The 25,676-nt window shown below is 44.5% G+C and overlaps 1 protein-coding gene across 1 annotated transcript in view; it reads left to right on the forward strand.

Moving 5' to 3' along the window:
* The window catches only part of LOC139264731 (dual specificity calcium/calmodulin-dependent 3',5'-cyclic nucleotide phosphodiesterase 1A-like), a 1,390,883-nt gene extending 1,366,223 nt beyond the window's left edge, over nt 1-24,660 (forward strand). Inside the window, exons 20-21 of the mRNA XM_070881778.1 lie at nt 12,197-12,404; nt 24,483-24,660. Coding sequence (XP_070737879.1) covers nt 12,197-12,404; nt 24,483-24,660 — 386 coding nt within the window. The remainder of the gene's footprint in view (nt 1-12,196; nt 12,405-24,482) is intronic.
* The last annotated feature ends 1,016 nt before the right edge of the window (nt 24,661-25,676 follow it).

A 25,676-nucleotide genomic window follows, 5' to 3' on the forward strand; every position in this document is an offset into this window, starting at 1 on the left:
TGAAAGAAGAAATTCCTCCACATTTCTGTTTTAAATAGGTGACCCCTTATTCTGAAACTATGCCCCCTAGTTCTATATTTACCCAAAAGGGGAAACATCCTCTCTGCATCTATCCTGTCAAGCTCCGTCAGAATCTTATACGTTTCAATAAGAGCAGCTCTCAGTCTTCTAAACTTTCATGAGTATAGGCCCAACCTGCTCAACCTTTCTTCATAAGACAATCCCTTCATCTCAGGAATCAACCTCGTCAACCTTCTCTGAACTGCCTCTAAAGCAAGTATATCCGTCCTTAAATAAGGAAACCAAAACTGTACACAGTATTCCAGGTGTGGTCTTACCAACGCCCTGTACATTTGTAGCAGGACTTCCCTACTTTTATCCTCCAGCCCCATTGCAATAAAAGTAAACATTCCATTTGCCTTCCTAATTACTTGTTGTACCTGCATGTTAACATTTTGTGTTTTATGTACAAGGACCCCAGGTCCCTCTATACCGCAGCATTTCGTAATCTCTCCCCATTTGAATAATAATTAGCTTTTTTATTTTTCCTACCAAAGTGGATAACCTCACATTTTCCCACATTATACTCCATCAGCCAAATGTTTGCCCAATCACTTGTCTATATCCCTTTGCAGATGCTTTGCGTCCTCTTCACAACTTGCTTTACCACCCATGTTTGTATCATCAGCAAATTTGGTTACGTTACACTCGCTCCCTTCATCCAAGTCATTAATATAGATTGTAAATAGTTAAGGCCCCAACATTGATCCCTGTGGCACCCCACTAGTTACAGTTTGCCAACCTGAAAATGACCCATTTACCCGACTTACTGTTTTCTGTTAGTTAGTCAATCTTCTATCCATGCTAATATATTACCCCCAACCCCATGAGCTTTTATCTTGCGCAGTAATCTTTTATGTGGCACGTTATCGAATGCCTTCTGGAAATCCAAATACACAATATCTACTGGTTCCACTTTATCCACCCTACTCGTTAAATCCTCAAAGATCTCCAGCAAATTTGTCAAACATGATTTCCCTTTCATAAAACTATGCTGATTCTGCTTGACTGTATTATGATTTTCTAAATGTCCAGCTACTATTTCCTTAATAATGGACTCCAGCATTTTCCCAATGACAGATGTTAGGCTAACTGGTCTATAGTTTCCTGCTTTCTGTCTCCATCCTTTTTTAAATAGGGGCATTACATTTGCGGTTTTCCAATCTGCTGGGACCTCTCCAGAATCCAGGGAATATTGGTGGATTACAACCAATGCATCCACTATTTCTACAGCCACTTCTATTAAGAGCCGAGGATTCAGGTCATCAGGTCCGGGAGACATTTCCATGCTTAGTCCCATTAGTTTGCCTAGTACTTTTTCCCAAGTGATAGTGATTGTTTTAAATTTCTCCCTTCCACTAGTCCTTTGTTTACCAATTATTGGGATGCTTTTAGTCTCTTCTACAGTGAAGACTGATGCAAAATATTTATTCAAAATCTCTGCCATTTCCCTGTTTTCCATTATTAATTCCTGTCTCATCCTCTAAGGGCACAACGTTTACTTTAGCTACTCTTTTCCTTTGCATATACCTATAGAAGCTTTTACTGTCTGTTTTTCTATTTCTTGCTGGTTTACTCTCATAATCTATCTTCACTCTCTTTATTATTTTTTAATCATCCTTTGCTGGTTTCTAAAAAATTCCCAATCCTCTGGCCTTCCACTAATCTTCACAACATTGCATGCCTTTGTTTTCTATTTGATACCATCCTTTCCTTCCTTAGTTAGCACGGATGGTTCATCCTTCTCTTAGAGTCTTTCTTTCTCACTGGAATATATCTTTGCTGAGAGCTGCATAGGGCGGAGGAAGAAGAATGGAAGAGCTATAGTGGTAGTGGATTCAATAGTCAGGAGAGCAGACAGGCGTTTTTGCGGCCGCAGACGTGAGTCCAGGATGGTATATTGCCTCGCTGGTGCCAGGGTCAAGGATGTCACTGAGCGACTGCAAGGCATTCTGGGGGGAGAGGGTGAACAGCCAGTGGTCATGGTCCATATCGGGACCAATGACAGGTAGAAAGAGGGATGAGATCCTGCAGGCAGAGTTTAGGGAGCTAGGAGAGAGATTAAAAAGCAGGATCTCAGAGGTAGTAATCTCACGAGCTGGTGAGTACAGAACTAGGAGGATACAGCAGATGAATACGTGGCTGGAGAGATGATGCAGGCAGGAGGGCATTAGTTTCCTGAGGCACTGGGACCGCTTCTGAGGGAGGTGGGGCCAGTATAAGCCGGACGGGTTGCACCTCAACGGAGCTGGGACCAATATCCTCATGGGGGCGGTGGCGGGTGGGGGGGGTGGGTTGCTAGTGCTGTTGGGGAGGGTTTAAACAAGCTTGGCAGGGGGTGGGAACCTGAGAATAGATTCTGTAGAGAGGAGAGTAAAGCTGGAATTAGAATGTAAAAAGAAAGAAAGTGAGTTTGAAGGAGAGAGGAAACAAGCAGGAAAAAAGGGTAAAAAAACAAATTTAAAGGCACTTTGTCTAAATGCACGTAGCATTTGTAACAAAATAGATGAGTTGATGGCACAAATAGATACAAATGGGTATGATCTGATAGCCATCACAGAGACGTGGTTGCACGGTGACTAGGACTGGGAATTAAATATTATGGGGAATTTGACAATCCGGAAGGACAGACAGAAAGGAAAAGAAGGTGGGGTAGCTCTATAGATAAAGGATGGAATCACTGCAATAGTGAGAAACGATATTGGCTCAAATGATCAGGATGTTGAAACAGTTTGGGTAGAGATAAGGACTAATAAGGGGAAAAAGTCATTGGTGGGTGTAGTCTATAGGCCCCCTAACAGTAGCAACTCTGTTGGTCGGAGTATAAACCAGGAAATAATGGGGGCTTGTAAAAATCATGGGTGATTTTAACCTCCATTTTGATTGGACAAATCAAATTGATCAGGGTAGCCTTGAGGAGTTCATAGAGTGAATAAGGGACAGGTTCCTTGAGCAGTATGTAATGGAACCAACTAGGGGGCAGGCTATCTTGGATCTGGTCCTGTGTAATGAGACAGGATTAATAAACAATCTCCAATAAAGGATCCCCTTGGAATGAGTGATCATAGCATGGTTGAATTTAAAATTCAGATGGAGGGTGAGAAATTTGGATCTCAAACCAGCGTACTAAGCTTAAATAAGGGAGACTATGAAGGTATGAGGGCAGAGTTGGCTAAAGTGGACAGGGAAAATAGATTAAAGTGTAGAACGGTTGATGAACAGTGGCATACATTTAAGGAGATATTTCACAACTCTCAAGAAAAGAGGAAAGGGTGTAAAAGAAAAGATAGCCATCCGTGGCTAACTAAAGAAATAAAGGACGGTATCCAATGAAAAACAAGGGCATACAAAGTGGCCAAAACTAGTGGGAGGACAGAAGATTGGGAAGCTTTTAAAAGCCAGCAAAGAATGACTAATACAATGATTAAGAAAGGGAAGATAGACTATGAAAGTAAACTAGCACGACATATAAAAACAGATAGCAAGAGTTTCTACAGGTGTATAAAAAGGAAAAGAGCGGCTAAAGTAAATGTTGGTCCCTTAGAGGATAAGACCGGGGAATTAGTAATGGGGAACATGGAGATGGCAGAAACTCTGAAGAAATATTTTGTATCAGTCTTTACGGTCGAGGACACAAACAATATCCCAACAGTGGATAGTCAAGGGGCTATAGCGGGGGAGGAACTTAACACAATCACAATCACTAAGGAGGTAGTACTCAGTAAGATAATGGGACTAAAGGCAGATAAATCTCCTGGACCTGATGGCTTACATCCTAGGGTCTTAAGAGAAGTCGCGGCAGTGATTGTGGATGCATTGGTTGTAATTTACCAAAATTCCCTGGATTCTGGGGAGGTCCTAGCAGAATGGAAAACTGCAAATGTAACGCCCCTATTTAGAAAAGGAGGCAGACAAAAAGCAGGAAACTAGAGACCAGTTAGCCTAACATCTGTGGTTAGGAAAATGTTGGAGTCCATTATTATAGAAGCAGTAGCAAGACATTTGGAAAAGCATAATTTGGTCAGGCAGAGTCAGCATGGATTTATGAAGGGGAAGTCATATTTGACAAATTTGCTGGAATTCTTTGAGGATGTAATGAACAGGCTGGATAAAGGGGAACCAGTGGATGTGGTGCATTTGGACTTCCTGAAGGCATTTGACAAGGTGCCACATAAAAGGTGACTGCACAAGATAAAAGTTCATGGGATTGGGGCTAATATATTAGCATGGATAGAGAATTGGTTAACTAACAGAAAACAGAATCTGGATAAATGGTTCATTCTCGGGTTGGCATTCAATGGAGTGGTGCAGGGATCAGTGCTGGGTCCCCAACTATTTACAATCTATATTAACAACTTGGAAGAAAGGACCGTGTGTGTCCAAGTTTGCTGACGATACAAAGATAGGAGAAACAGCAATGTGTGAGGAGGACACAAAAAATCTGCAAAAGGACATGGACAGACTATGTGAGTGGGCAAGAATTTGGCAGATGGAATGTAATGATGGAAAGTGTGAGGCATATTGGCGGAAAAAAATCAAAGAGCAAGTTATTATTTAAATGAAAAAAAATTGCAAAGTCCTGCAGTTCAACGGGATTTGGGGGTACTTGTGCATGAAGCACAAAAGGTTAGTATGCAGGTACAGCAAATGATCAGGAAGGTCAATCGAATCTTGGCCTTTATTGCAAAGGGGATGGAGTATAAAAGCAGGGAAGTCTTGCTACAGGTATACAGGGTATTGGTGAGGCCACACCTGGAATACTGCGTACCGGTTTGGTTTCCATATTTACGATGGATACACTTGCTTTGGAGGCAGTTCAGAGAAGGTTCACTCGGTTGATTCCGGAGATGAGGGGGTTGACTTATGAGGAAAGGTTGAGGAGTTTGGGCCTCTACTGATTGGAATTCAGAAGAATGAGAGGTGATCTTATTGAAACGTATAAAATTATGTTAGGGCTTGACAAGGTGGATACAGAGAGAATGTATCCACTGATAGGGTCGACGAGGGGACACAATCTTAGAATAAGGATCGGCCCATTTAAAACTGAGATGAGGAGGTATTCTCTGCCTCAGAGAACTGTGGAAGCTGGGACATTGAATAAACTTAAGATAGAGATAGACAGCTTCTTAACCAATAAGTGATTAAGGGGTTATGGGGAACGGGCAGGGAAGTGGACCTGAGTCCATGATCGGATCAGCCATGATCGTATTAAATGACGGAGCAGGCTCGAGGGGCCGTATAGCTTACTCCTGCTCCTATTTCTTGTGTTCTTATGTTCTTATGTTATGAATTATCTCCTTAAATGTCTGCCATTGCTTATCTACCATCTTACTCTTTAATCTATTTTCCCAGTCCACTTTAGCCAACTCTGCCTTCATGCCTTTGTAATTGCCTTTATTTAAGTTCAGGACACTAGTTTCTCACCCTCAAACTGAATTTGAAATTCCTCCATGATATGATCACTCTTCCCAAGAAGATCCTTTACTATGAGATCATTTATTAATCCAGTCTCATTACACATTACCAGATCTAAAATAGTCTGCTCCCTGATTGATTCCACCATGTATTGTTCTAAGAAACCATTCCGAATACACTCTATGAACTCTTCCTCAAGGCTACCTTTACCAATTTGATTTGTCCAATCAATATGAAGATTAAAATAGCCCATGATTATTACCGTACCTTTCCTACAAGCCTCCATTAATTTTTGATTTATACTCTGTCCTACGGTGTAGTTACTGTTAGGGGGCCTATAGACTACTTCCACCAGTGACTTATTTCCCTTATTATTTCTTATCTCCACCCAGACTGATTCGACACCTTGATCTTTTGAGCCAATATCATTTCTCACTACTGTACTGATCTCATCCTTTATTAACAGAGCTACCCCACCTCCTTTTCTTTTCTGCCTAGCCTGCCGAAATGTCAAATACCCCTGAATATTCAATTCCCAGCCTTAGTCACCTTGAAATCATATTTCTGTAATGCCTATCACATCATACCCATTTATTTCTATCTTGCTATGAATGCTGTGTGCATTCAGATAAAGAGCTTTTAATTTTGTCTTTTTACAATTTTTCCCGAATCTGACCCCACTTTCTGATGCACTCTTATTTTTATACGCTCTGTCCCTTCCTGTCACACTCTGGTTATCATTACTCCTATTGCTCCCCTGTACTAATGCCTTCTCCTTTCTCCTTGACTTTTAAATCTCTGCTCACCTGATCCCTCCCCAACACTATTTATGTTTAAAGCCCTAGTTTAAAGTAGGAGCTTGAACAGCCTCGTACACATGGGTATAGTATGCGTGTCTTTGATAGGGTAACTTCATAGGAAGTTCAGAGCTGTTAAGAGGAAAAAATAGGCTTTGCACAAAAGAGGAAAACTAATTTCCATGGAAGTAGTTTTATCAATTGAAGACATGTGAGATTTCCAGCTGTAGTCTTCCAAAATACTGAGACCAGGAAAACTGAATGATAAAGAATTCATGAAAGGTAGTATGTAGTCTATTGCACTTGTGACAGAGTTCGAGAGGCGGAGCAGCATCGGAGAGGCCTACAAAAGGCCTGCGTCGAGTCGGGGAGGCAGCGGGGAGTTCGAGAGGCGGAGCAGCATCGGAGAGGCCTACAAAAGGCCAGTGTCGAATTGGGGAGGCAGCGGGGAGTTCGAGAGGCGGAGCAGCGTCTGAGAGGCCTACAAAAGGCCTACCAGTGCAGCTGCAGCAGGGAAGCAAAAAAGAAGCAGAAAGAAATCAAAAGGTAACATCACAGCCAAGGGGGTAAGTGATTGGCTGGCGATTGGTAAGTAATTTTTCTTTTACTTTTTCTTAATCAGTAAGTAACCTTTATCATTGTTGTTGCCAAATTAAGTTAATCAAAGGGTTGAGTCATGGCAGGAGAGCTTGGACACGTGTTATGCTCCTCCTGTACTATGTGGGAACTCGGGGACGCTTCCAGTTTCCCTGACGACTACGTGTGCGGGAAGAATATCCGCCTGCAGCTCCTAACGGACCGCATTGTGGCACTGGAGTTGTGGGTGGATTTATTCTGGAGCATCCATGATGCTGAGAATAACGTGAATAGCACGTTTAGCGAGTTGGTCTTACCGCAGGTAAAGGGTACATAGCCATATAGGGAATGGGTGACCAACAGGAAGAGCAGTGCAAGGAAGGTAGTGCAGGGATCCCCTGCGGTCATCCCCCTGCAAAACAGATACACCGCTCTGGGTACTGTTGAGGTGGATGACTCATCAGGGGAGAGCAGCAGCAGCCAAGTTCATGGTACCGTGGGTGGCTCCGCTACACAGGAGGGCAAGAAAAAGAGTGGGGGAGCTATAGTGATAGGGGATTTAATTGTAAGGGGAATAGATAGCATTTCTGCAGCTGCAACCGAGACTCCAGGATGGTATATTGCCTCCCTGGTGCAAGGGTCAAGGATGTCTCGGAGCGTGTGCAGGATATTCTGAAAAGGGAGGGTGAACAGCCAGTTGTCATGGTGCATATAGGTATCAACGATATAGAAAGAAAACAGGATGAGATCATACGAGATGAATTTAGGGAGCTAGGAGCTAAATTAAAAAGTAGGACTTCAAAAGTAGTGATCTCAGGATTGCTACCAGTGCCACGTGCTAGTCAGAGTAGGAATCGCAGGATAGCTCAGATGAATATGTGGCTTGAGCAGTGGTGCAGAAGGGAGGGATTCAATTTCCTGGGACATTGAAACCGGTTCTGGGGGAGGTGGAACCAGTACAAACCGGACGGTATGCACCTGGGCAGGACCGGAACCAATGTCCTAGGGGGAGTGTTTGCTAGTGCTGCTAGGGATGAGTTAAACTAATATGGCAGGGGGATGGGAACCTATGCAGGGAGACAGAGGGAAGTAGAATGGGGGCAGAAGCAAAAGATGGAAAGGAGAATAGTAAAAGTGGAGGGCAGAGAAACCCAAGGCAAAAAACAAAAAGGGCCACATTACAGCAAAATTCTAAAGGGGCAAAGTGTAATAAAAAGACAAGCCTGAAGGCTCTGTGCCTCAATGCGTGGAGTATTCAGAATAAGGTGGACGAATTAACTGCACAGATAGTAGTTAACGGATATGATGTAACTGGCATCATGGAGACATGGCTCCAGGGTGACCAAGGCTGGGAAATCAACATCCAAGTGTTTTCAACATTTAGGAAGGATAGACAGAAAGGAAAAGGAGGCGGGGTGGCGCTGTTGGTTAAAGAGGAAATTAATGCAAAGTAAGGAGGGACATTAGCTTGGGTGATGTGGAATCTGTATGGGTGGAGCTGCGGAATACCAAAGGGCAGAAGATGTTAGTGGGAGTTGTGTACAGACCACCAAACAGTAGTAATGAGGTAGGTGACAGCCTCAAACAAGAAATTAGGGATGCATGCAATAAAGGTACAGCAGTTATCATGGGTGACTTTAATCGACATATTGATTGGGCTAACGAAACTGGTAGCAATGCGGTGGAGGAGGATTCCCTGGAGTGTATTAGTGATGGTTTTCTCGACCAATATGTTGAGGAACCAACTCGGGAGCTGGCCATTCTAGACTGGGTGATGTGCAATGAGAAAGGACTAATTAGCAATCTTGTTGTGCGAGACCCCTTGGGGAAGAGTGACCATAACATGGTAGAATTCTTTATTAAGATGGAGGGTGACACAGTTAATTCAGAAACTAGGGTCCTGAACTTAAGGAAATGTAACTTCAATGGTTTGAGGCATAAATTGGCTAGAATAGACTGGCAAATGATACTTTAAGGGTTGACGGTGGATAGGCAATGGCAAACATTTAAAGATCACATGGATGAACTTCAGCAATTGGACATCCCTGTCTGGAGTAAAAATAAAACGGGGAAGGTGGCTCAACCATGGCTAACAAGGGAAATTAAGGATAGTGTTAAATCCAAGGAAGAGTCATATAAATTGTCCAGAAAAAGCAGCAAACCTGAGGACTGGGAGAAATTTAGAATTCAGTAGAGGAGGACACAGGGTTTAATTAAGAGGGAGAAAATAGAGTACGAGAAGAAGTTTGTGGGGAACATAAAAACTGACTGCAAAATCTTCTATAGTTATGTGAAGAGAAAAAGATTAGTGAAGACAAATGTAGGTCCCTTGCAGTTGGATTCAGGTGAATTTATAATGGGGAACAAAGAAACGGCAGACCAATTGAACAAATACTTTGGTTCTGTCTTCACGAAGGAAGACACAAATAACCTTCCGGATGTACGACGGGACTGAGGGTCAAGTGAGAAGGAGGAACTGAAGGATATCCTTATTAGGCGGAAATTTGTGTTGGGGAAATTGATGGGATTGAAGGTTGATAAATCCCCAGGGCCTAATTGTCTGCATCCCATTGTACTTAAGGAAGTGGCCATAGAAATAGTGGATGCATTGGTGATCATTTTCCAACAGTCTATCGACTCTGAATCAGTTCCCATGGACTGGAGGTTATTTAACACCATTTATTAAAAAAGGTGGGAGAGAGAAAGCGGGTAATTATAAATCAGTTAGCCTGACATCAGTAGCGGGGAAAATGTTGGAATCAATTATTAAGGATGAAAGAGCAGTGCATTTGGAAATCAGTGACAGGATCGGTCCAAGTCAGCATGGATTTATGAAAGGGAAATCATGCTTGACGAATCTTCTGCAATTTTTTGAGGATGTAACTCGTCGAGTGGACAAGGGAGATCCAATGAATGTGGTGTATTTGGACTTTCAAAGGCTTTTGACAAGGTCCCACACAAGAGATTGGTGTACAAAATCAAAGCACATGGTTTGGGGGTAATGTACTGACGTGGATAGAGAACTGGTTGGCAGACAGGAAGCAGAAAGTTGGGATAAACGGGTCCTTTTCAGAATGGCAGGCAGTGACTAGTGAAGTGCCGCAGGGCTCAGTGTTGGAATCCCAGCTCTTTACAATATACATCTATGATTTAAATGAAGGAATTGAGTGTAGTATCTCCAAGTTTGCAGATGACACTAAACTGGGTGTTGTTGTGATCTGTGAGGGTGATTCTAAGAGATTGCAGGGTGACTTGGACAGATTAGGTGAGTGGGCAAATGCATGGCAGATGCAGTATAATGTGGATAAATGTGAGGCTATCCACTTAGGGGGAAAAACGCGAGGACAGAATATTATCTGAATGGCGGCAGATTAGGAAAAGGGGAGATGCAACGAGACCTGGGTGTCATGGTTCATCAGTCATTGAAAGATGGCATACAGGTACAGCAGGCGGTGAAGAAGGCAAATGGTATGTTGGCCTTCATAGCTAGGGGATTTGAGTATAGGAGCAGGGAGTTCTTACTGCAGTTGTACAGGGCCTTGGTGAGGCCTCATCTAGAATATTGAGTTCAATTTTGGTCTCCTAATCTGAGGAAGGATGTTCTTGCTATTGAGGGAGTGCAGCGAAGGTTTTCCAGACTGATTCCCGGGATGGCTGGACTGACATATGAGGAGAGACTGGATCAATTGGGCCTTTATAGACTGGAGTTAAGAAGGATGAGAGGGGATCTCATAGAAATGTATAGAGTTGTTGATGCCAGTTCATTGGATATATTCAAGAGGGAGTTAGATATGACCCTTACGGCTAAGGGGATCAAGGGGTATGGAGAGAAAGCAGGAAAGGGGTACTGAGGGAATGATCAGCCATGATCTTATTGAATGATGTTGCAGGCTCGAAGGGCCGAATGGCCTACTCCTGCACCTATTTTCTATGTTTCTATGTTTCTATTTTAATATCTCCAAGTTTGCGGATGACACTAAACTGGGTGGCGGTGTGAACCATGAGGAGGACGCTAAGAGGCCGCAGGGTGACTTGGACAGGTTAGGTGAGTGGGCAAATGCATGGCAGATGCAGCATAATGTGGATAAATGTGAGGTTATCCACTTTGGGGGCAAAAACACAAAGGCAGGCTATTATCTGAATGGCGGCATTTTAGGAAAAGGGGAGGTGCAACGAGACCTGGGTGTCATGATACATCAGTCATTGAAAGTTGGCATGCAGGTACAGCAGGCGGTGAAGAAGGCAAATGGTATGTTGGCCTTCATAGCTAGGGGATTTGAGTATAGGAGCAGGGAGGTCTTACTGCAGTTGTACAGGGCCTTGGTGAGGCCTCACCTGCAATTTTGTGTTCAGTTTTGGTCTCCTAATCTGACGAAGGACGTTCTTGCTATTGAGGGAGTGCAGCGAAGGTTCACCAGACTAATTCCCGGGATGGCAGGACTGACGTATGAGGAGAGACTGGATCAACTGGGCCTGTAGTCACTGGAGTTTAGAAGGATGAGAGGGGATCTCATAGAAACATATAAAATTCTGACGGGACGGGACAGGTTAGAGGCAGGAAGAATGTTCCCGATATTGGGGAAGTCCAGAACCAGGGGACATAGACTAAGGATAAGGGGTAGGCCATTTAAGACTGAGATGAGGAGAAACTTCTTCACTCAGAGAGTTGTTAATTCCCTGCCGCAGAGAGTTGTTGATGCCAGTTCATTGAATATATTCAAGAGGGAGTTAGATATGGCCCTTACGGCTAACGGGATCAAGGGGTATGGAGAGAAAGCAGGAAAGGGGTACTGAGGGAATGATCAGCCATGATCTTATTGAATGGTGGTGCAGGCTTGAAGGGCCAAATGGCCTACTTCTGCACCTATTTTCTATGTTTCTATGTTTCTAAGTTTCGATGTTTCTATGATGGGCAGGAGGCCTTACCCAAGTTGAGTATATCGAGACAGGCGTTTATACCTGCACTTGAGTGATGCAGACTGTGTGAGAAGGCTGCATTTCCACAAAGACGTTGTCATCGAGATCTGTGAGTTAGTAAAAAACAGATCTGCAACCTAGAAACGTCAGGAGGACTGCTTTGTCAGTTGAAATGAAGGTTACAGCTGCATTTTCATTCTATGCATCTGGATCATTCCAGGCCACGACTGGGGATGTGTGCGCCATTTCTCAACATGCAACACATATTTGCATTCGACAGGTGACTGCTGCACTATATGCCCGGAGGAATGATATCATAAAGTTACCCATGATTGCCCAGGCAATGCGTGAAAGGGCTGTGAGCTTCTCCAGGATTTCTGGCTATGCAAAGGTACAGAGCTGCATTGATTGTACCCACGTCGCCTTGAAAGCACTTTTGGAGGATTCCGAGATGTACAAGAACAGAAAAGGCTTCCACTCCATTGATGCACAACTCATGGGTGACGACATGCATCGCATCATGTCAGTTGATGTGAAATACCCTGGGAGCACTCATGCTGCGTTCATCCTATGCGAGAGCATTATATCTGCCATGTTTCAGCAGCAGCCAGAAGAGCACTGGCTATTGGAAGTGAAAGGGTACGGCCTCGCCACCTGGCTCATGATGCCCCTATGTGTAATCTGGATGGAAACTGACTGTGAATACAACATGTCGCACAGTGCGATGCGCAGCATAATAGAGAGGACCATTGGCATCTTGAAACAACGTTTCCGATGCCTGGACCATTCCGGAAGCTACTTGCAATACTCCACTGAGATTGTCGGTCAGTTCACTGTTGTGTGCTGCATGCTGCATAACTTAGCCATCATGAGGCAGCAGCAGCTGGTAGTAGAAGACCCACCTAAGGTGAGAGTGGCTGATGATGATGAGGAAGATGCAGATGACAAGGAGGAGGACGAGGATGAGAAAGCCATGCAAGTGCCTGAACCCTGACCTCTTTAACGATTCCTCGAGCATTGCATCAACAGCTCATCCGTGAACGCTTTGCTGCCTGAAGGCTCAACAGCAACTATTATCTGAATGGTGCAGATTAGGAAAAGGGAGGTGCAATGACCTGGGTGTCATGGTTCATCAGTCATTGAAAGTTGGCATACAGGTACAGCAGGCGGTAAAGAAGGCAAATGGTATGTTGGCCTTCATAGCAAGGGGATTTGAGTATAGGAGCAGGGAGGTCTTACTGCAGTTGTACAGGGCCTTGGTGAGGCCTCACCTACAATATTGTGTTCAGTTTTGGTCTCCTAATCTGAGGAAGGACGTTCTTGCGATTGAGGGAGTGCAGCAAAGGTTCACCAGACTGATTCCCAGGATGGCTGGACTGACATATGAGGAGAGATTAGATCAACTGGGCCTTTATACATTGGTGTTTAGAAGGATGAGAGTTGATCTCATAGAAACATACAAGATTCTGACGGGACGGGACAGGTTAGATGTAGGTAGATTGTTCCCGATGTTGGGGAAGTCCAGAACCAGGGGACATAGTGTTAGGATAAGGGGTAGGCCATTTAGGACTGAGATGAGGAGAAACTTCTTCACTCAGAGAGTTGGTAACCTGTGGAATTCCCTACCGCAGAGCGTTGTTGATGCCAGTTCATTGGATATATTCAAGAGGGAGTTAGATATGGCCCTTACGGCTAAAGGGATGAAGGGGTATGGAGAGAAAGCAGGAAAGAGGTACTGAGGGAATGATCAGCCATGATCTTATTGATTGGTGGAGCAGGCTCGAAGGGCCGAATGGCCTACTCCTGCACCTATTTTCTACGTTTCTATGTCTATTGCAAATGGACCATGTTTACTGTTTGGACCTGTTCCATCATGTTGTGTTGGGTTAATGGAACAAATAATGGAAATGATTCTTCTTTACTTCAAAATGTTGTGTTAATAATAGAACAAATAATGGAAATGAATCAGTTATAATTTAAAATATATTTTATTCAAAAGTTTAATAAATATTTGTTTGTACTTAATTTTAATAAAAATATTCTTGTATCAAACTTTAAAGTTTTCAGTTAAGATTAGTTGCAAACTTTAGCATGACTTACAAACTCTAAGATCACTTAAAAACTTTAAGATCACTTACAAACGTTTCAACTTGTAAATTTACATATCTTCAAACAAGTTTTAATTTGACAACAGTTACAATGGTAACAACAATAATAAGAACAACAACAGCAGCAGCAGCAGCAAAGAAACACTGCACTTTTCTCTCCTCCACCTTATTCTAAGATCGCCCGCTGCACTTGGTCTTGTTGACTCCTCTCCTGCCCTCAGGCGGTGGCGCAGCGTTTCTCGGCTAGGTACCAAGCTTATTCTTTCGAGCATCTTGGGTAATGCATACTTCTTGATGGGATTGTGTGGGGGGGTGGGGGCAGGGCAGCCGGTAATGTAGAAGGCCTGGCTTGGGCCTCTTGAGAGGCTGGTCTGGGGATTGGAGTAAGAGTGGCAGTTGATTCTGTCAATGGGTGCCGAGTCTGGGCGTGTTCCCTTTTTGCAGCAGCTAACTCCGCCATTCCCTCCCTCATGTGCCCCGACAGTGTGTCAACTACCTGCAACATTCCCTCCCTCATGTTTGCCGACAGTGTCTCAACTACCTGTGACATGCCCTCCCTCATGTTGAGCAACAGTGTGTCAACTACCTGCAACATTCTTTCCCTCATGTTCACTGACAGCGCATCAGCTACCTGCGACATTCCCTCCCTCATGTGCACCGACATTGTATCTGCTGGCTTAGACATTCCCTCCCTCATGTTCCCGGACAGTGTTCCCATTTCTCATGAGAGTGTTGTTACTTCTCCGAACAGTCCCGATACCTCATCACCCACCCCAGTGATGGTGCCCGGGAGTGATTGCGTAAGGTCACTGCTCTCCGCACTCATTGCCATCATCTGAACCATATCTGTTAGATCCTGCACCTCAGGAGAGCGCTGTCGAGCTCTCCTTCCCTTCCTGACCCTGGGTGTGGCTCGCTGCATCCAACTGGGACCCAGAGCCTCGGATGGCGGGGTCCTGCATGTGTCTCTCTGCATCCCACTGCGACCCACAGCCTCAGACGGTGGGACCCTGGGTGTGCCTCGCTGCATCCCACTAACATCCTGTAAGGGGAAAATGGGAAGGCTTCTCCTCCCACGAGCGGGCCTCCTAATATAGAGGGTTGACGCTCGCCCCAATCCGCGTAACAGCCCCCGGAGTTAGCAGACAGAGACGAATGGCAAGGTATAACGATCTTTTCTTACGAACATCCTGGAACACCTCACATCACAGCCGCCTGTGAGTGGAGATGCTCCCCGAACAGCACAATCATACAACTTTTATACATTTCAAAAACCCCTCCGTTCCCTGGTAAGACCTCCCTAGATCTCTAATTAGGCTACCTTATTAGTGCTACTTTGGATTGACAGGCCAAGACCCTCGTGACCACCTTAGGCTGTGACTAGAATGACTTCATTAGGTCAGACTTTGTTGATTCTCCTTGATGGCCGTGAGTCTGCCTCGAGCCTCTTCGCAAGGTCTTATCAATGTCTGTTTAGGTTCTCACATCGTATCCTGTCGGAATATTATTGAATTGATAACTTCTGGAGCCTTGGTACTGGAATGTACAAGGCCAAAGAGAGGCCTTTTACCTCCTTATGGGTCGGTGCAGGAAGCAACACTTTAACCCTTGTCTCGCTGGTACCCCTAATGCCAAATTTTTCTCTCACACATCCCCAGTCTCGGACTGTGGAAAACCATGGAATGTCCCAGCAACACTCGTACCACTCAGGAAAGAGACTGATACCTCAATGGGCAGCACCTGCACCTCCTCCAAAGTGAATATAACAGTGGGGGCTTCATCCATCCCTTCCTCCTCCCCCTTCCCAATCCCCCTCACCCCCATGCTCTTGGTCTCGAAGGTGGGATTGGAAGATGTTCTCCTCTTCAGGCTCGTCCACATCTGAATCTTCTTCTGCATCATCAGGATTGGCCTCAACTTCTGCAAAATATAACAGAACAGACAAATGGTTAGCAGCAGAGGAGTGGGAAGGGTGGGTGGCATGAGTAGGCTCACACATCGCAGGCAGCAGGCTGATTTGAAGGACCATGGTGAATGATAGCACATTGCATCAGCTGAAGCGTAGCTGACGGACACATCCCCATGAACCGAAGCATGGCTAGCCCGTGCAGTACTTAACATTTAGCAAAGCCGGACTGTGGAATTTGCAGGACTTACCCTCTCCCTCGAGTGTGGGCCGAACTTTTGCAGTGGTGGTTGTTTTTCTCCAGGTAGGACCCATCAAAGCAGCGACCCTCTCTTCCAAGGGTGTCAATGGGTGCAGATTTGCCGGGCCTCCTCCTGTTCGAGTTCTTTCCCATTTGTTGTGTGCTACCTTCCTCTGCAAAGATGAAAACATAACTTTTTAGGCAGGGTGTCTTTCTGCTGGTCACATTTACAATTGCAATTCCATTGAATAAATAAAAATATTACTTACACTAACTACTTGACCAAGGTCCTGCCATTTTTTTTTGCACTGGCCTCCAGACCTCGGGATGGTCAATATTGCACAGTAATCTTCTGCAAGTTGCTTCCAGCGTTTCTTCATTTCTTTTGGCGAAACTTTTATGTGTCCAGCCCGTGCTATCTGGCCTCAATTACAGTAACTAATGTCTCCACTTCACCCTGTGAGAAATTCTTGGTCCTTGAGTTGCGTTGCATTTTGTATTACAGCTCCGATTTTTCCAATGAGAATTAAAGTTCTCACATACAACTGGCTCTTTGAAAATAACCGAATGCAGACTGGGAGCTATACTGGGCATGTGTGCCCATAGCAGTCATGTCAAAATCGTCCTTTTTTTTTTGCGCATGCGCAAAAGGGAGGGGCATCATTTTGTCGGTGCAGACATTAGGCTTCACCCCCCGAAGCTACAGGACAGGCTGTGCGGTGCCAATTTCAAAAAATAGAACGGGGAAACTTGGTACTTACTTTCTTGGAGTAGTCGGGGCCAGAAAAAATGGGCGTAACTCTGGCAATACGCCAAAAAATGGCATTGGGGAAAATTGAGCCCTATGTGATTGATTGTTAATGCCCCCAAGGCAACTAGAGATAAGCAATAAACAGGCAATATCCTGTAAGCAGGTGCATGGGAACAGCACCACCTGCAATTTCCACTCCAAATCACAGACCATACTGAATTGGACATATATTGCCATTCCTTCATTGTCGTTGGGTCAATATTCTGGAACTCCCTACGTAACAGCATTCTGGGAGTACCTTCATCACATAGCCTGCAGCAGCTCAAGAAGAAGGCTAACCACCACCTTCTCAAGGGCAACTAGGAATGGGTACTAAATTCTGGCCTTAGTAGCATCGCCCATATCCCAAGAACAATTTTTTTTTAAAGCCTCAGTACAATTGTGAAATATCAAGTTATACTATGAGCTCCAATCCCTGAGTGGGCGTTTGAACCCACAACCTTCTGACGAAGAAGATGAAAGTGCTACTACTGAGCTAAGGCTGAGATTTGATTAGGAGATTGATATAATTTAAGTGTTTGGATTGGAGGTGAGGTAAAGACCTGGGAGACTCGTTGATTTACCAGACAATCAGGGTCATAGATTAACTGATTGACGAGTTATTCAACGTCATTCAGCATAACTGATCGGTAGATACGGAAAAGTGGAGCTTATTACACATGACGAACACTGAAGTCACCAACAATGAATGGAATGTTAGAGTTGATGTATTTGATAAAAAGTTGAAAAGGCGTAGAGAGTTATTGAGGTTAGGAGAGTGATTAATGCATTTGTTGAAAAGCCACATAAGAGAACATACATGAAAGCGTTTGGGAGATTCAAACTGAGATTTAGTGCAGTTAAATTCAACAAATTTAAATATAAACTTTCTATTAAATTCAATAATTGGGAATATAGTAAATAATCAATGAAATGTAAATGATTATACAAAAAGAGAATAATCAGCCATCTGTAACATTGCGTTAGGACCTAAGAGTAGTGACATAAGGCACTTTAGACGAGAATCATAGAATAATGCAGCACGGAATGAGTCCATTTGGCCCATCGTGCCTGTGCCGGCTCTTTGAAAGAGCCATCCAATTAGTCACACATCCCCTGCTCTTTCCCCGTAGTCCAGCAAATGCTTATTTTTCAAATAGATAGCCAATTTCTTTTTGAAAGTTATTATTAAATCTGCTTCCATCACCCTTTCAGGCAGAGCAATCCAGATCATAACAACTCTCTGAGTAAAACAAATTCTTCACATTTCCCCTCTGGCTCTCCCCTCTTAAATCTGCATCATCGGGTTACTGACCCTTCTGCCGGTGGAAACAGTTTCTCCCCACGTACTCTATCAAAATTCCTCATAATTTTGAACACCTCTAAAAAAAACTCCTCTTGACCTTTTCTGCTTCTAGAAGTAGAAATATCCTCACATGATGTACTCCAAAAATGATTGATCCCATTATGTTTATTATATCACATCAGTGATGTATGATTGCAGAATAAATTTAGCACAGGAACTATCTTGGCATGTTGAATATTTCGTCAGCAAACCTGCCGTTCCGATCACACAGAGTTGCCAATTTCAAATAGATATGCCGCTCAGGCTTTAAAAGAAAACTACAATTTGACTAAAATACCATTAAGGCAACCATTAGGGAGTAGATGTGATTGGAGGTGGTGAGAAAGATAGTGGGCTAGAACCTCCATTATCTTTGCATGCTTAACGCCCACTTAATGCCCATTTTACCGCTGAAATGATGTATAACACCCATATATCGCCCATTTTGGCACAAAATGGAAACTGGCGGGCATTTTTCAGAAACTTATTGCCGAGTGTTACTTTCCCATGTGCTTAACGCCGAGAAAAAATATTACTGCCTGCCCACTTTTTTGGGGCGGAATCAGCAGAATGGGCGATTTCAACGGCCATAATATCAGCAGCGTTAATTTCTGCACGGATGTAACACCAAGATTCAATATTAACACCCACCCACTTTTTTTGTCGTAAAGAGCATATTTACCAAAGCTCGTGGCCATGGAGATCGGCCATTGTCAATTTCACCAGCTTGCACACCTATCGCCCACAATATCGCTCGCCCAAAAAACTGTCCAGAAAAAGTGGAACGAACTGGAACGAATCACAGTGTTATGGATGCCATGTTCTAGATCACATGTTGCGTCCTTTAACAGGCTGCTGTGCTTCAACCTCAGCGGAGTTCAGATGTACTCTGCTGGTCGTTGGAGTTGATGTGAACATCTGTACAAACGTCTTGACCATATTGTGACCGATTGGAATTGAAGCGGTATCTTCGTCGGGACATTCCTTGTTTGTAACAAGTCGGTGGAAAACAGAGAACTACTGCAATGGGGTCTGTCCTTTCTCACCCACTCTTGGTGACCAATTACATGCAGCCGACTCAACATCACCGAAGGAATGCTCCACTGCATTATGTGCCCAATGTAAGACATGAAATACAGATGAGGAGGACCAGATGTTACACTCCCCGCAAGTACGAGGAGAAGCATTCTTACCTCGACTTGCCTGACACCACCTGCCTTCGGAGACTGTGCTTCCACAAAGAGGTTATCACTGAGGTATGCCAGCTGATAAGGGCAGATCTGCAGCCTGCCAGCACCATCAGTACTGCACTGTCCGTCAAGGTCAAAGTCATCGCGGCACTGTCGTTCTATGCCTCGGGTTATTTTCAGGCCACAGCTGGGGACATTTGCGGGCTTTCTCAGCATGCCACACATTGCTGCATTAGACAGGTCACTGAAGCCCTGTACGCACGCAGGAGGGATTTGATCAGCTTCACTATGACCAGGGAGACACAGAGTGAGAGGGCTCTAGGATTCTCCAGAATTGTAAACATCCCCAAGGTGCAGGGAGCAATAGACTGTATGTACATCGCGATGCGGGCAACTTTTCAGGATGCAGTGTTTTACAGGAACCGCAAGAGATTCCACTCTTTGAATGTCCAACTGGTTGTTGACCACCAGCAAATTATACGGCTCAATTTCTAGGCAGCATCCATGATGCTCGTATCCTGCGTGAGAGCACTGTATCTGACTTGTTTAACAATGAGCCACAAGGTCAATGCTGGATGCTTGGTGACAAAGGATATGGCCTCGCCACCTGGCTGATGACCCCCCCGCATGACACCCACACCGAGACCAAGAGGCGATACAATGGGAGCCACAGAGCAACTCGCAATATCGTGGAGAAAATTATTGGAGTGCTGAAGCAGCGCTTTAGATGCCTGGACCACTCAGGAGGCAAGCTCCAATACCACCCTGAGCAGGTAGCTCAATTATGGTGGTCTGCTCCATGCTGCACAACTTGGCTATCAGGAGGGGACAAGAATTGCCTGATGAGTCTGATAGTCCACCTCAGGAGAGAGAGGAAGAGGAGGATGAGGAGGTGGACGCTGACCTCAGGCCATACAATCAGGCTGACGCTGAAACCATGCCCCCGCCCACCTGTAGACCGCATGAAAGGGCCCATGGTGGCATCATAGATGCAAGAGCCTTACATCAGGAACTCATCAATGATCGCTTTGCCTGAAAGAATGTTGGTGTTATTTACAAGGCTGACACAATGCTGAGTGTGCAGATCATACATCAATGGTGGGCATCACCTTGGTGACAATTAACGTTTAAGTTGATTGAAGTCAAGTGTGATTATACCCTTCGATGTAAAGGAATCACCAGCGTGTAATGGTGCAGCTATCTGAACCAATGCGCTACAAGATTTTGTTAAATAAAAAACATTTACACCAAACATTAGTCTGAAATCATCAGCATTTCTGTACAAACCAACCCTTTCCCCTGACGCGTCCCCCCCACCGCTTCTCCTCCCCACCTCTACCCCTTACCCTTCCCCTCCTGACTCCAAGCCGCCCAGCCAAGGATGTCCTCAGGCGATGCTTCTTTGGGGGGGGCGGGTGGTGGGTAGGGGTGACGGCCGAGGCACTTCATGGACAGATATGGGAGAGGATGGTCCCGAGGTGGGAACGTGCTCCGAGCCAGAATCAAGATGTTGCTGCTGGCTCTCATGTGTGGTTTGCAAAGGGGGCACGGCACCTTGGGGTGCAGTACCATGCTCCGGGACCACTGGGAGCCCTCTGCCACCAGTATTCCAGCCTACCAGCTCCAGAGCCTCCTCCATCCCTTCCATGTTATATCTAATTTGTTGGACAAAAACTTGGTGCCAACTATGTTCTTGGTGCTTGATAGGCTTTTTGCTACTGCTGAATCTCCTTCATTCCTCCCACAACAGCCAGATAAGCACACACCACAGCCACACATGCTTTCAGTGTGTCTGAGCTCCCTCTCTCTGTGTCTTCTCTTCTGCGCATGTCATGATGACCCTTGACCTCCTGAATTGCGGGAATCGAACGTTGCCATGCCATTGCTCAGGACGGCCGCACTTTACGGCAGAAGGTCAAAAAAATATAATGCTACCGCCCATTTGATATCGCTCGCAGTAACGGCCATTTTCAAAAATTTAAACTAGGTGTTTTGAGAATGGGCGAGAAGCCGGCAATCTGAAATCTCTTTTTTAACGCCCACGCCGGAAATAACGTCCATTTTTGGGCGATAAGCACGAAAGTGGAGGTTCTAGCCCAGTGTCCTTTTGAAATTCTTTCCAAATGCATGTGTAATATTAAGTGCTGGATTTTCTACCACGATCCCATCCAAGATTGGGCAAGTTAGCAGTAGATGCCTACCACCACCTCCCCACATTGAACTTCATTTCCCTTCCCCACCAGAAATGCTGTCAGCCACCCATTCTTTACCAACTGCAAGTAACTGCCAACTGCGGTCAGGGCCTGTATTTTCTCTCCTATCTACTTCTCTTACTATTGCTCCCCAGACCATCTGGTGAAAAGTGGTGATACGACCAATGTTACGATAGAAATGGCACCATTTTCTGTAAATGGGAATGGGCCTATTAGATGCCTCCTATACCTCCATTTCACATCCCATACACCTACCCTTTGCAAGCCTCATTCTTGGCTGGGACCTACAAACCAATAGCTCACTTCTTCTTTGAAGCTCTTCTGTCCCAGTAATGTTTCTCACTGCCTCTCCAGTTGCTGCAGCTGTTGTCTCCTGTGGCACTGCCTGATTCGCCTTGTTTGCAGTATTGAGCTCCCTCTTGGTGGCAGCAATCCTGCTGGGAGCACGTCCTACATGCTAAGTAACTCCCCGACCAAGGAAATTGGATCAAGGTCATGGCAAAGTTGGAGAGGCTCATCACTACAAAGAGGGAAATCCATCTTAATTAATAGCTTGGCTCTGTGGCTAGCACTTTCACCTCTAACTCAAAACTATCTTGCCAAAGCTGTCCCATCAAAAATGTTCAGCAAAAAAATTTAATCACCAAAAATATTTGGCAATAAAGCCTATCAAACAATTTATAAGAAGGACTATCATAAAAACCTATATTAAAAACGCTATCAAAAAAATTTTAACTAGGAAATCAATCAACATATTTATAAAAAATGTTCTTTTATGGAAAAGTCTGTCAAAATCAAGCAAGAAAAAAATGACAAAAAATGTGTAAAGCTTTTGCAAACGTTTTTCCTCCTCTGTAATGAAATCTGCCAAATTGGAGAGTGGGCCTGAACCTGGGTGAAGGTCTCATTCCAACTATTCCCTGAGGCTGATGGCTTCGCGGCCTCTCTGCCACTTGCTTCTGACCAGAAACTGCTTTACATGCAATCAAACATTCTTCAATCGCTCAATTTGCAGTGGGCAATTCATACACTAGCATCCCGCAGAGTAATTTCAAGGCTGTTATCATTTTCCTCGATAAAAAATGGGTGTACTTTCTGAGCAAACCATGTCCTCCTTTTGACATTCCTTCCCCTTTAAGGAAAAGCTCTGTTGTTTGAACCACTTCTTTCTCTATTAGCAAAGATTCTCTTGTTTGAACCATTCCAAGAGAGCCCTCCAGTGTGCACCTCTGGTACAGAATTGTCACAGTATCCAACATAGTCAGCAATATTGCCATTCAGAGGAGCATACATGTCAATAGTCTGAACAGATGGCCTGGTAGTGCCCAGAAAAACCAAGGCCAAGCTTATCGAGAAATATTTCAATTGAAAGCCTTATTTACAAATGACAACTCTATGCAAGGATACATTTTTTGCCAAAGCACAAAGATGCATATAAATAAATCTGTTTGTGTAAACTGTTAATCTCATTTCATGGAGAACTGTACTGACAACCATATACATTGTGGTGAAGCTTGTGTTCAGGTTATCAATATGTCTGTGTTATTCTGATACCTGTTTATCATATTTCAGTTTATGTTCCTGTGAAGAATCATCATGTCTGGAAGAGGTAAAGGAGGCAAAGGACTGAGAAAAGGCGGAGACCCGCGGGGTGATGAAGGTTTTCCTGGAGAATATGATCAGGGATGCGGTCACCTACACTGAGCACACCAAGCGCAAGACAGTCACTGCTATGGATGTGGTGTACGCTCTGAAACGGCAGGGCTGCACTCTCTATGCTCGACCTGCGTAAGAACACCAGCGGCAGGTCGAGGCCATAAAAGGAACGGAAGTGCGGTGCCTGGGAGCAGTGTGGAGGCATACCACTTCAGGGAGCAGCGCGAGCTGGTGCAGGAGGGCAAGCGAAGAGAGACGTCATCAAGGACCAGGTCGGTGATTGTAGAGTCGGCAGATACAGCAGGAGCGGCGAGAGACTATAGAGGGATGTGATCGGGGCCCAGGAGAGGCATGAGTTCGGGGCCAGGGGCAGCATGGGCCAGCCCACACTACGATATGTGTGCGCACTAGGTCCATGCAGTAGAGCAGGTCTCCAGTCGTCTTGGATAACCCTTGCCACGGGGGCAAGACCTCGCTCTGTCAAGCACGTATGGTGGCTGGTGTGCAACGGTCACCTCACATTAAAAAAATCCACACACAGGCATCTTCCACCCTTCAGGATGTAGTTCAGGACCTGGAATATTAGGTCCCTCATTGAAACACCTGTGAACTCATCCTTTTTTGGCATGGAAGCAAGTCATCCTCGGTTCAAGAGACTGCCTATGATGATGGGTGATGTCATACTTAACCTCGCAGTTATCACCAAGACTTCTTCAGCAGCATCTTCCAAACCCTGTCCTCCACCACCAAGAAGGACAAGGGCAGCAGGTGCATGGGAACACCATCACCTCCAAGTTCCCCTCCAAGTTACGCAGCATTCTAACTTGGAAATATATCACTGATCCTTTATTGTTGCTGGGTCAAAATCCTGAAACTCCCTACCTAACCGCACTGTGGAAGCACCTTCGCCACACGGAATACAGTAATTCAAGAAGAATGTCCACTACCACATTCTCAAGGGCAACTAGGGATGGGAAATACACTCTGGCCTTGTCAGTGATGCCCACATTCCAAGAATTAAAAAACAATCTACTTCCATTCCCTCAGACAGACCCAGGATTGGTGTGATTTATAGTAGTCCCCAAAATTTGTACTTTTCCAGCATCCTAGCTCCAAGATTACATTCAAATTATGACAACACTAAGGAAACGTTTTTTAGTGGGATTATGGCTAATGGATTTAATGTTATCAAGTGAACATTGGAAAGGTAGCATATTACAAGATGTAAATAAATCACTTTCTCGTGTTTTTGTTCTCTCTCTCACTAGGGACTCCATCACATTGTTTCAAAGGTTCAGAACCATCGAATGCCCCAGCTACTGTGTCCGATCACACTTACCTCAGCACAAGAAGAAATATAAAAATGATCCAACTAGAACACAATCTGTGGACCAGGGGATTAAGATGAAAAAGTTACAGCACATCTCTCTCCTTTACAACGGCTAAAAAAATGTCTTGTGAAAGAGTCAGTTCTCTAAAGATATTGGAATGATATAAAGTAATTGTACATAGAAAAACTGTTTATAAGGCCCCACCTTACATCTTAAATAAATTCCCAAAGTCTAGAAGGTACAAAATATGCTAAAAGTCTATCTGTGCTGCAGATAATATCATGGCCCAGAAATTCCCAAGATGGCTACCGGAGGGGAATAAAATCTTTTTATCTTTACCCTTATAGGAGATTTGTCAACTCTGTACTGATGTCATTTAGTTTTGCACTCATAGTTTATGTTCGCTTTGTTTGCTTAGTATTTGAAACACATTTTGCAGCATCTTGAAGATCTGATTATGGTCCCAGTTCAATGTTTTGTCCAGTATTGCTTCTCTTAACTTGCAGTTTTAATTCCTAGAATCATCCTTCTTACGCTTTATAGTTCACAAGAGATGTCAGTATAACAGCTACTGGATTAGGTACCAGGCCCAAACACACTTTAGAACTGTGAATGCCATCTCCTCACTTTAAATGCTTGTGATTCGTTTACCTAAATAGGTTTCCTGATGTCTCGACACTAGCATAGATCTATGCCAATATCTGCCCACTTATACTTGAAAATTGTAAATAAGGTCCTACACTAGCACCCTCACGCCTGTTTTGGGCAGAAGTGCTGGGCACTCATTTACAAGTTACGTCAGAAAATCACATTGCACACACCTTGGGCATCCAAAGGCAGTTATGTTTCCCTGCCATTTCTGGCTGCTGGATGCCTCCGAAACTGGGCAGCGGGCAGTTGATAATCACCCCCGTAGAATTTTACAACATAGAAGGAGGCCATTTGGCTCATTATGTTTGTGTCAACACTCTGAAAGACCTATCCATCTAGTCCCAATCCCCTGATCTTTCCCCACACACTTTTAATTTTTCAAATATTTAAGCACTTCCCTTTTAGAAGATATTATGGTTTCCTCTTCAACCATGCTTCTGGAAGGGCTTTCCATGTCCTGACAATTGTCTCTCCAAAAAT

Source organism: Pristiophorus japonicus, chromosome 1 (assembly GCF_044704955.1).
Source record: "Pristiophorus japonicus isolate sPriJap1 chromosome 1, sPriJap1.hap1, whole genome shotgun sequence".
Lineage (NCBI taxonomy): Eukaryota > Metazoa > Chordata > Chondrichthyes > Pristiophoridae > Pristiophorus > Pristiophorus japonicus.